Source organism: Salvia miltiorrhiza, chromosome 1, assembly GCF_028751815.1.
Source record: "Salvia miltiorrhiza cultivar Shanhuang (shh) chromosome 1, IMPLAD_Smil_shh, whole genome shotgun sequence".
NCBI lineage: Eukaryota > Viridiplantae > Streptophyta > Magnoliopsida > Lamiales > Lamiaceae > Salvia > Salvia miltiorrhiza.
Window position 1 is genome coordinate 35,760,747 of NC_080387.1, and position 11,722 is coordinate 35,772,468.

At 33.3% G+C, this 11,722-nt stretch overlaps 1 protein-coding gene and 1 long non-coding RNA gene across 5 annotated transcripts; one reads left to right on the plus strand and one right to left on the minus strand.

The window, feature by feature from the left end:
- Positions 1-1,539: 1,539 nt before the first annotated feature.
- LOC131022886 (uncharacterized) lies at positions 1,540-3,228 on the plus strand. Its single transcript, XR_009101443.1, has 3 exons — positions 1,540-2,526; positions 2,824-2,952; positions 3,050-3,228. It is a non-coding gene; the product is annotated as an uncharacterized LOC131022886 (long non-coding RNA).
- A 4,245-nt stretch (positions 3,229-7,473) lies between these two features.
- On the minus strand, positions 7,474-11,702 carry LOC131022793 (endoplasmic reticulum oxidoreductin-1-like). Of its 4 annotated transcripts, none has more exons than XM_057952331.1 (10): positions 11,529-11,702; positions 10,777-10,908; positions 10,325-10,586; positions 9,945-10,055; positions 9,183-9,301; positions 8,873-8,977; positions 8,577-8,779; positions 8,178-8,301; positions 7,874-8,052; positions 7,474-7,750 (listed from the first exon to the last, which is right to left on the minus strand). In XM_057952331.1, the coding sequence occupies exons 1-10, from the start codon at positions 11,700-11,702 to the stop codon at positions 7,732-7,734; spliced, it is 1,428 nt and encodes a 475-aa protein (XP_057808314.1). In that variant the 3' UTR covers positions 7,474-7,731. The 4 variants fall into 4 exon arrangements, with proteins under 4 accessions (XP_057808314.1, XP_057808309.1, XP_057808303.1 ...); XM_057952326.1 differs by having other exon boundaries at positions 7,874-8,058; XM_057952320.1 differs by having other exon boundaries at positions 7,874-8,064.
- Between the last annotated feature and the right edge of the window lie 20 nt (positions 11,703-11,722).

An 11,722-nucleotide genomic window follows, 5' to 3' on the forward strand; every position in this document is an offset into this window, starting at 1 on the left:
AGGGTGCATTTGCACCTTAAACCTTTTTATTTTTTATTTATTCGTAGTTTGTTTTTAGGACCATCTCAATTTTTAAAGTTACGTGGGAGAAATATGTTATGGATTTTTGGATTGAGCATAAGAGGTGACGATGGAAGAATGGAAGGCATAAAAGGAGCTCTTATTCGGGAAGGACACTCAAAATTAGGGATGTCAATTCATCTCGAAATCTGTGAGCTGACCTGATTAGCCTGCCACTTTGAGAGAGTAAGGGCTGCAAATTTTCAACACAATAAAATTATAATCCGAATAGCCTGTATCGAATAGTCCGATAGTCGGCTCGAAAATAACCTGAAACCCTATAGGACTGACTTGAAAATAATGTTTTCTCCTGATTATATGTGGTAAAGCATGAATGAACGGATAGTCATTTTATTGGTGAATTATTGTTTAATTGTGAATTATACCTAGTAATTGATCGGAAAAGTGAGAGAGAATTGCTAAATTGTTGAGAGCACGAAAGTAAGATTGCAGCAGTATTGAAAAGTAGAAATAACGTAAATTATAGAGTGCGTGTGCATGGGTATTTATAAATTACATGCTAGGGGTAAAAGAGTAATTTCGCCTTCGAAGCATGCCTTCCGCGTGGTCGAGGGTATAATAGTAAATTTGCCCCCTAAGCGGGGGATTCTACTACTTTTTTGGTGATTTCTCTGGCGAAGGCCATTTCTCTGGCAAGGGCCATTCCTCTGGCGAGAGTGACTTCTCTGGCGAAGGCCATTTCTCTTACAAGGGCCATTCCTCTGGCGAGAGTGACTTCTCTGGCAAAAGCCATTTCTCTGATGAAGACCGTTTCTCTGACGACATCCGTTCCTCTGGCGAGATCCGTTTCCCCGATAAAGGTCATTCCTCTGCTCTGCATATATTACTCCTCATCAATATGAAAATTTTCTCGTTATTTAATTTCAACTTCATCACTTTGCTTCTGAAAATTAGTAAGATTTTTTTTTCAAAAGTTTATGAAATGTATTTTAATTCAATATTAGAAAGTTATATTCATCATTTCACTTATCTGTATTTTTAATTCAATACTTAACATAAAATATTTATATGTAAAAATTTAAAAATGATAATTATTTAACAAAAATGTTGCATCTTATATTTCTAAGAGTTGCATATTAGTTATTATGTAAGCCGATGTTGAAATATCATTTATTTATGCGTGTATTTGTTTATTACAAATATAATATTGTCAACACAAATATATAAGTTAATTTTTTTTAAAATAAATTTTTGAGTCCGAGGGGCTAGTCCCAAACCTAGATGTTTAGCGTTAAGTTGAAAAGTTTTAACCCATAATTTTTTTAAACCCGATTAGTCCGTACTCGAATAATTCGATAACCTTGTAGGATTAGTCCAAAATTCGATGGATTGACCCGATTGACATTCCTCTCTAAAATAGAGGCGAAACGATAATGCTCATCATGTGTCACCTAACAAGGAAGAAATCTTTAAGTGGATACAATCCTCTATCTCCCATGGATAGAATTAACTTCAAAGACTGTTGAAGATAAGCCCTCACCCTCGGCTGAATCGATTCTGGAATTTGTTCATCAATCAAGAGCACAATGAAAAGGTTAGGCTGAATCGTGGTTATAATTAGATTTGTGATGTTATGTGGATTGTGAGTCAGCATCATCTACTTAGAAATGTTGATTGATCTGAAGTTAGTGTTTGTTCCATCATCCATGAGAGGGAAATCTGTAGGCGATAAATTCCTTTACACTCAAAAGGAGGAGACTGCCATCCTAGAGAACAAGTTGAGTCGGGAAATAGACTATACACTTACAAAATTGAGATGATTTCTGAATAATAAAATTCAAATTATTTGAAATTCTTGTGAACCCATCAAAGCCATCTGGAGCTATTGGTTCTGCCAAGGAATCTGAAATGGGAAGATTTGATCAATATTTATGAGTTTGAATTAGGCATTTAACCCTTTACCATTGATGTGGAAGTTGATATGTTTGGATGTTAGAATTAGGGCTGGTTAAACGGTTCCGGTTATCCGGTTAAAACCGTAACCGAACCGAAAAAACCGGTTATCGGTTAACCGATAACCAATTTTTTATCGGTTCGGTTCGGTTACCGATTAGTGTCTCCATCGTTAACCGGTTAATCGGTTTAACCGGTCGGTTAACCGGTTAAACCGATTAACCGATTTTTTTTATTAAATTAATTAATTAATTATAATATTAGAGAATATAATAGAACTAGGGCTGGGGGGGGGGAGAGTACGCTCAAAATTCTGATTTCTGAAATCTCAACCCCGTTCCCACCCGTCTGGCCGTTTCTCTGCCGTCTCAAATCTCAGCCTCTCCGGCCCCCACCGGCGCCGCGCCGCGCCGCCGCAGCCGCAGCCTCCCAGAGCCCAGGCCGCAAGCTCGCAAGTCGCAGCCGTCTCCGTTCAGCCCAAGCCGCATTTTCGCAGCTCCTCCCAGGCTCCCAGTCGTCTCCGGCGGCCTCGACTTCGCAGGCTCTTGAAAGGTAAGTTTTTTTTTTTTTTACTTCACTGAATTAATGCCACTTTACCATTCTATTCCATTTGAGTTATAACAAAAGAGATGCAAGCTATTTTCTGTTATGATTCGCTAGAAGAAAAACATTGTGGCAGTGCACTTTAATTTGCTGTACTTTACTAGTTTACTTACTTTAATTTATGTCAATCCACTTTGGTTTTATTGACTACAAAAATGAGAAACCAGCAATGGGCATATTTTTGTATCATCTTCCAAATATTTGAGCACAAAAGTAGTATCCTATAGTTAATCTCTAATGAAACAGACAATTGGTAGAAGTTGCAGCACACGTCAGCAGCACTGAGCACAAATTCAGACAATTTGTTGATGAATTTGTGATGAATTATAAAGAATTTGTGTTGGAATTTTATTATAAAGAAGGAGTTTGAATCGGGTGAGTACTTTAATGTCTTATAAACTATAAAATTCAAATCATCACAATTTACAAATATGCTAATTATTCTTTTTGTTTAATTTTAAAAAATTAAAAGTTTTGACACAACTTGGGATGAGTGGAGGACATGGAGTTCGTGGAGAAAGTAGTGGAGATGTTTCTAATCAGACAAGCCGAAGTGTCTTACCGTGAATCCATTTCTTTGTTGTTGGTGTTGACTGTTGAACTTTAGACTTGTGTTACTTTATATTATGTTATGTTTGTTGCTTTGTTGGTGGAGTTTAGACTAATTTTATTAGACTTTTTTATGGATTGAAAGTAATTGACTTATTATTGTTGTTTTTGGCTATAATGTGAGTTAGTAGTTTACTTTAAGTGTCGTTAATTGTTGTCTAGGTTGGGAATTAATTTATTATCATTATTTTTTTAATATAAATTACATGTGTCTATAAATATTTCTTTTGTTATAAATTATCACAAGTTATGAATTGGTGCAGTGGATAAGATCTCATTCTTTCTTTCAAAGGTCAAGAGAGTTCAAATCATATTGCACACATTCCACAAATTTGAATTTTTTAAAATAAAAACCGGTTAATTCGGTTAACCGGTTAACCAAATTAACCGATTAATTCTGCCAAATTGAGAAACAGTGGATTAATCGGTTTTGACCGGTTAAACCAGACCGGTTAATCGGTTAACCGGTCAAAAAACCGATTCGGTTATCGGTTAGAGAAATGTCTCTTAACTGGTTCCGATTAACCGGTAAACTGGTTCGATTTTAACCGAACCGATCGGTTTACCAGCCCTAGTTAGAATATGTGCATATCAATCCTTCCAAACAAATACTCTTTCTTGCCTGAAATCCAGAACCAAGCTGCCCTCCGCTCTACATCTCCAAATCTTGTTACAAATTCCTTGCATAAATATGTTATCTTCCTTTTAATATGACAACACCTATGCCTATGTGGGCCAAGTTGAGCAATTTTTGGCCTTTTCACTCTGCCTAGAAGATTCATATTTGAATAAGCCCTTGCCTTGCTTCACATCTATCTATTATTTAATATGATACATATTGGAGCATTTTTCATCACTCTCTCTCCTATGTGGCACTCTCACAATGTAGTATTTACTTCATTCTCATTCTACACAATATGGCATTTTTACATTTATTTTCATTCATCCCACATTGAATTTATACCAAACTTCATCAATTCATTACCTAAATAAAAGGCTCAATCTCCATGAGTACATTTGCTCATCTAGCTTTCCCACATTGATATTCTATTAAATTTAATCATGGGAAAATCTAGATAAAGAAATACTTATAATATGTATTTCAAATAAATAATTTTTCACATTTCTTATAGTTGCAATAGTTTTTCACATTAAATTTATATTAAACATCATAATTCAAACTCTAAAAAAAATTGTAATTAGATTTCAATATTTACAAACCTAAATAAATAATACTAGATGTTTTAAAAATAAATAGGTTCTTCATTGAATTTGGTCATATAAAATAAAATAATACTTAAATGTATTTTAAATAAATAAGTTATTCAATTTAATTTCGTCATATAAAATAAAGAAAATGATACTAAGATATATCATTATGGTCATAATAAGTGCAGAATTGATGAAGTTTTGTAAGAATGTGTTGATCTAACACATTCTCATATATGGCATTTATTTCAAATTAAATTATTTCATATATATTTTTGCACTAAAAAAAGGCTTAATCTCCATGCATATATTAGCTTATCATCGTTCCCATGTTGATATTTTATCATTCTTGCATTGATCTTAAATTGAACTTCATCATGAAAAAAACATAAATAAAATGATACTATTTTTGATGAGATGCATTTAAAATAAATAGATTCTTCAATTTAATTTGATCATAAAAAATAATTTCAAATAAATTATCTTTAATATCATCACATATATAATAAAAAAAGTGGAATACTCCTATGTTGCATCATCATATTTTTACATTTTTATTTATCCTAATTTTCCAAAGATTTTAATATTTGGTTTATCCTAATTATCAACCAATTATTAATTTATATTTTGCATCATCATATTTTTGCATTTGAATATTTATTCATTCTTATTTATCTAAATCTTTTCATCCCATATTGATTTTTTTATGTGATTTCACCAAAATTAAACCTATATAAAAGGATGTTCTTACTCTTCAAACCAAATTTTCACATTTAATTGGTGGAATGATTGATCAATTTTATTTGGTTAAATAAAAAATTATTTAATTTTATTTTTAAAAACAAATACTTGTGATTAAATAAATAATTCTTCATTTAAATTTTGTCATAAAATAAGATATTTTGCACAATTTTTTTATTTGTAAAAGTTGGATTACACATTGATTTTTTATGAAAATTTACCAATTGAGATACTAAATATATTTATATGATATAATTTGAATCTCGTATTAATCTTTTTAAGCCTTAGACGGGATGATTATCGAAACTTAGTTATGGTCTTTCAAACTTCAAACAAGATGATACTTACTAGCCAGTTATATTCTTTTAAACTCCAAACGGAAATGATGCTTGAAACTCAATTATGGTATTTTAGATGATGCACATAAGTCTATTATGTTTTTTCAAGCTCCAAACAAGATGATGTTTAGAAGTTAGTTATAATCTTATAAGCTTCAGGTTGTATAACCTCACGAGTCAATCATGGTCTTTCAAGCTCCTAATGAAAATAATATTTAGAAGTGAGTTATGATATTTAAAGTATCAGATAGTGATGTTCAAACTATTTGATGCATAAAAGTCAAATTTAGTGTTTCAGGATCCAGACAAGATAATGCTTAAAAGTTTGGCGTTCAAAAGTCAAATATTATTTTTTGAGTTCTTGATGATCCTCTGGTTTTATAGAGTTGAGATGAGATGATGTTTATATGACATATGAATCTTAAATTAACTTTTATCCGTCAATACAGAAAAATCGTACAAAATTTATATAAAAGGGTATTTTTATTATTTTATCAAAAAATTGAACATTCAATTGACGAACCTATTTATTTTAAAAACATATTTTTATTGAAGTTTGCAAATATTTAAATCTAATTACATTTTTTTAGACTTTTAATTATGAAGTTTAATACTCCCTCCGTCCGCAATATCATTTCCACATTGTGGACGGCACGGGTTTTAAGAAAAGTGGTGGATAGTAGTGGAAATGTAGTGAGTGGAATTTGGGTCCCACAATTGTTGTGAGTGGAAGATTGTGGACCCTACTTCTATAAATGGAAGTGGAAACGATATCGCGGACGGACCGAAATGGCAAATGTGGAAACGATATTGCGGACGGAGGGAGTATAAATTTACTGTAAAAAGCTATTGCAATGATAAAAAAAAATATGAAAAACTATTTATTTGAAATACATATTACAAGTATTTTTTTATCTAGATTTTTCCTTGATTAAATTTAAAAGAATATCAATGTGGGAAAGATAGATGAGCTAATGTATTCATGGAAATTGAGCCTTTTATTTAGGTTATGAATTGATGAAGTTTTGTATAAACTCAATGTTGGATTGATGAAAACAAATGTAAAAATGTCATATAGTATAGAATTGAGGGTGAAGCAAATAATAAATTGTGAGAGTGCCACGTAGGATATAAAATAGTTATGATAAATAAATATTCGCATATAAATTGACATGAATTAGTTTGAATCTCATATCAATTTTTTAAGCCTTCGACGAGATGATTCTTAAAACTTAGTTATGGTCTTTCAAACTTCAAACAAGATGATGTTTACTGGCCAGTTTTATTATTTCAAACTTCAAACGAAATGATACTTGAAATGTTGTTATGGTATTTTAAGCATCAAATGAGATGATGCACATAAGTCTGTTATGTTTTTCAAGCTCCATACAAGATGATGTTTAAAAGTTAGTTATGATCTTATAAGCTTCAAATTGTATAATCTCACAAGTCAGTCCTGGTCTTTCAAGCTCCCAATTAAATAATGTTTATGAAGTGAGTTATGATATTTAAAGCATCAGATAGTGATGATGTTCAAACGATTGACGCATAAAAGTCAGATATAGTGTTTCAGGATCCAGACGAAATAATGCTTAAAAGTTTAGCGTTCAAAAGTCAAATATTGTCTTTCGAGTTCTTGATGATCTTCTAATCTTACAGAGTTGAGATGAGATGATGCTTATATGACATATGAGATCTTAAATTAATTTTTATGCGTCAAAATAGAAAAAGTATAAAAAAAATTATATAAACAAGTATTTTTATTATTTTAGCAAAAAAACTAAGATTTAATTGACGAATATAATTGAGATTAATATAATGTAAATTTATTACATCAAATTAAATTAATTAAAAATAATTATATTATGTAAAAATAATATACATAATTTAAAGTCCCGTCGAAATTTCGACGGGTTATACACTAGTTTCACTTAAACTACCACTTCATCAGCAAATAATAAACATTTGGGCTTGCAAATCCGATAAATGAATTCAACAGTTAAATGGCAAAGACACAATTTGTTTTTGTGAACGATTTAAATCGTTGTTTACTCTGTTCATTACAAAACATACTAGTACTCCCCAATTTAGGGCAACAAAACACTATGGAAAAACAAGAAATATGATCCTAAGTAATGTTACATGGGGCAATAAGAAAGTTACTCTGATGTCTAGTCATTTTTAATAGTATAGTATTCCTCGGTGTTATGTATAAATGCTCTACAAGGACTTCCAAAATTCATAAAGCAATGGCCAGCTACAGTGGAAGGATCAACCTGGGAAGAAGAAATCTAGTTCAGCCATCATCATAATACTCAGAAAGAAATAGTTGTGGTGTTGCCAAATTGATCTCATCATCCTAGGATATAGAGACATTTATATAGAGATTAAGTAATTACCAAATCCTTCCTACTGCCAACCGCGCTCTTTCTAGTAAACTAATTTCTTGTGTTGAAGGCTCAGATGTGAACTCCTCCATAGTCTTCTCAACTGAAGGACCAATTTCATTGACAAGTTTAACAGATTCTGAGAGTCGATGAAGAAGGTTCACTAAAGCAATCTCTTCATTTCTTTGCAGCTGCAGCTGCAGCTGCAAAAGAGATCCTGTCAGTGTTAATCGTTGAAAAGTGTGTTTCACCTAACAGGATACACAAGCTCATCTTGAATAATACTATATTTAGGATTTAAGTGTATACAACTTACTGGTTTATGTGGATGGTTTTTACTATCAACGGAGAACAGAATCTTCAGGGCACTTCCAAGACCAAGGACCTGAAGTTTACCCCAAAGACGACATTTCTCGCATCCAACACAATTCATCAGACCGCTAAAATTTACACAATAATTGCAGCAAGTTAGCCTTAAAAGCTTATAAAATCGAGCAAACACACAAACAAAACAAAAAGTAGATATGATGGAAAATGTGTTGCCAATTTCTAAAGATAATTCAAATTTCCAAGACAATAGTCACTTCAGGTTCAACATCTCATCCATCATTAAAGTACAAATTGCTTGATGTTGCACAAACAAGATATGCAATAGATTTTGATGCGCACGAGGAAATTATGCAGTGGCTATTCAACAAGCAATGTTGATACAAACCTGATGTTCCTGAAGTTCTTTTGAATCTCGAGCTTCAACTCCGGCCCACTTTGTCCTTGCCACAATTTAGCTTCATCAAACGGAAGTGGACATGCAGCCTGCAGTTTTGGGTTGTAAAGTAGCTGACGCATTAAAGACTGTGCTTTCAGGTCCTCCTCAAGGTTACCGGTATCATATTCAGCATGTTCCAAGTAATTTGTAGCCTGCATCACGTGGAAGCCAGGCAAAAGAAGGTGTCAATTCAAACTGATACATCTTAACCATATTGATCAAGACGAAATGATGCAAAGGCTTACTTTTGTCACAGCTCGGAGAACAAACATGAACGTGAAGTATAAGTTTCTCACACGATCGGGATACTTCAAAACACGGTCGTACATCAGATCCAAATTTCTACCCCACTGGAATTGCAATGAAATTTATCAGGTTTTCAGTAAATATGTTTCAAGCTAGATGGTCCAATCTCAGATCAACTGGTGCTAGTTTTCATGAAAAACATTGTTCTTCTAATTATGCAATATCAGAAGAGTTTGAATTTGAAGAAAACCAAGAAAAAGATGATTCACAATAAGAATACAAGAAAAAAGGAGAAGACAAAAGCCAAACCAGATTTCTAGCTTTATCAACCAGGTAATCAGCAGCAATGTGAATTGAAATTGAGGAGTGAAGACCTGAAATTAACTTGTACAGAACTTTTTTCTCCTGACAAATCTCTCCTGATGGATCTAGAAAACATTCAAGAAAGAAGTGGCTTAGATCACCTTCAAATTGCCAAATACTATTCAGCACCATAAAAAGTGAAGAGTGCTTCTCAAATTTAAAAAATTAATGGTTAAACCAATTATTTAATTCATTTATTTATCGAAAACTTTAGATCAATAATTTTATGAAACAAGAAAAGTGTAACATAATTATTGAAGCTCACATCAAGCAGCTCATAGTATTTCATCAGCTCAAAAAGGGAAAATAAATGTCTAAGAAATAAAGCAATTATGTTGCAGGTATGTATGTACTAATACTATCCAAAGTCTCATTCTTTAAATTTTCAATAACTAAAATTTGTAAGTAAGAATAAGGAAAAAAAAAAAAAAAAAACATAACATGCTGATCCATGCCATAACAGACAACCCAACTCAGAAAATTGTAACTTTCTCCTGGAGACATTTGCAACACAGATAGACTGCTAAGAGTTAATTTGAACAGACTCAAAGAACCCACGATAGTAGGTACGAACATCTATGATGCAAAACATACAAGGCACATAAGGGCCTCTATAGCAACTTTATGAGATCTAAATATTGCAACATCAATATCCTAAAGTAAGTATCAAAGAACCATTGCAGTAAATCTTAAAGACAAGATACTGACATTTTGGACAATTTTCTGAATATATAGCATCCCATATCCTTGTAGCTGATGGCCCGGTATAGCCAGTATACCGTTCGGGATTCAGTTGCAGATTAACATATGTCATCTCACCTGCAAGTTAGAGGACGTCCATCAAGGCATGTATCATTCTTATTCACATATCTAAACAATCATATTGTGTGAGTATAAGACACATCCTTCCGAAATAATACAAGTATAATCAATGCAAACATAGTGATAATTTCAAGTCAAGAAAAAGAACTAATACAACCACATGTTTCCCTGGGGAAAAAATATCATCAAGACATAAGAAAATGCTAAGACAAGTGTAGTGAATTAAGTGCAATATGCAGCTAGGAAGAAAATATGCAACTAATTACTGTTATCAGTCATGTCATCAAGGGTCCAAGGATTATCCACTTCTATCCAGCCGCCCCTAAAGGCCTTTGAATCCAGAGTACGATTAACGGCAGCCTGTGGTTTTCCCTCTTGGCATTTTAAGTCATCAGATGGCAAACCATACTGAATTGGCCGCTTGAAAGGTTCGGGAAATTCATTTTCTGGACATTCACATACACTGCAATCACGCAACTTGCACATGCCATCATCAGGCCAAAAGGGACAGTCACACCGCAACTTAACCTGCCATATTTAAATAAGTAAATAATATTTGAAAACTTCAGTATTAAATGGATCCGTAATCACAGACCACAACCCACATAAAAGTGATCTATTATTTTTACATTCCAGTGTTGGAACAGGCATCTCTGTAGCTTTCCAGGCTCATTAAATCTGACCCAAACAAGACTGAACATTTAGATTGGTATCTGACCTTAAAGTATCGAAAAAATGGAGTTCGAACAAGATCTTGAAGTAAAGGGTACAGTACAGCCCCATTAACACCATCCACCGTCTCATAATCACAGCAGCAGTCCTCAACAATGCCAGTATACTTACGAGCATCCTGCATAAGAAGCAAGTAAAAGAAGTGGCTTAGTTCCGCTTGATCCATCGATTGTGTACCCAAATGTCCTCGGACTACATGATTACAGATAAGTGTGAATAGGTAATGCAGGCAACTAGTGCGATCGAGAAGCATGTAGTATCACAATGAGGTCCACACTGTTTGAATAAACCAATTTATCTTTATGGATCCACATTTTTAGCACAACGTATGAATAAGGATTTGAGGCTTTTTCAATAAGTTAATGCATAGCAAAATTCCCGACGGCGAAACTGCAGCATTACAAAAGCTTGGCACATGCCATCGTTGATGATCAAACAGCCAGACATGAAATGAAAAGAAAATAATCATTGATAGCACACATAGTGCAAACAACTCACGCCTGCTCAACACTTGAAATTAGAATTACACAGCAATTTGGCAGTGGATTACCGAAAACAATTTTCATGTTTCACAAATTTCCACCTCGAAAACTCCATCACACACAATTTCACCATTTCTGACAGGAAAGGCATAAATAAGAAAGAGCTCAATCACACAGAAAGAAACTACAAAATATACATATACAGCATACACAAATATATATCATCACGGACACAAAGGAAGAAAACAAATAGAACCTGAGAACAATGGCAAGACTTGTGAATTTGAGCATGATTGTACGTTATAGCGATGGCTACCACCACCACCAAAGCTGCCCCAATTGCTGCCAATTTCCTCATTCCACCTTTTCCCTCTTTGAATTTCTTCAACTGTTTTTTCTTACCACCATCAACAGCTTTAGCTTCGGCCATCGAAGTTCCAATCTACACAT

Excerpts from the sequence above, each read along its gene's own strand:
- LOC131022793 (XM_057952320.1), bottom strand. The coding sequence starts at position 11,702 with ATGGCCGAAGCTAAAGCTGTTGATGGTGGTAAGAAAAAACAGTTGAAG. Across the intron at positions 10,587-10,776 it reads CATTTTTTCGATACTTTAAG|GTTAAGTTGCGGTGTGACTG; the intron begins GTCAGATACCAA and ends TAAATATGGCAG. Across the intron at positions 10,056-10,324 it reads TGATGACATGACTGATAACA|GTGAGATGACATATGTTAAT; the intron begins GTAATTAGTTGC and ends TCTAACTTGCAG.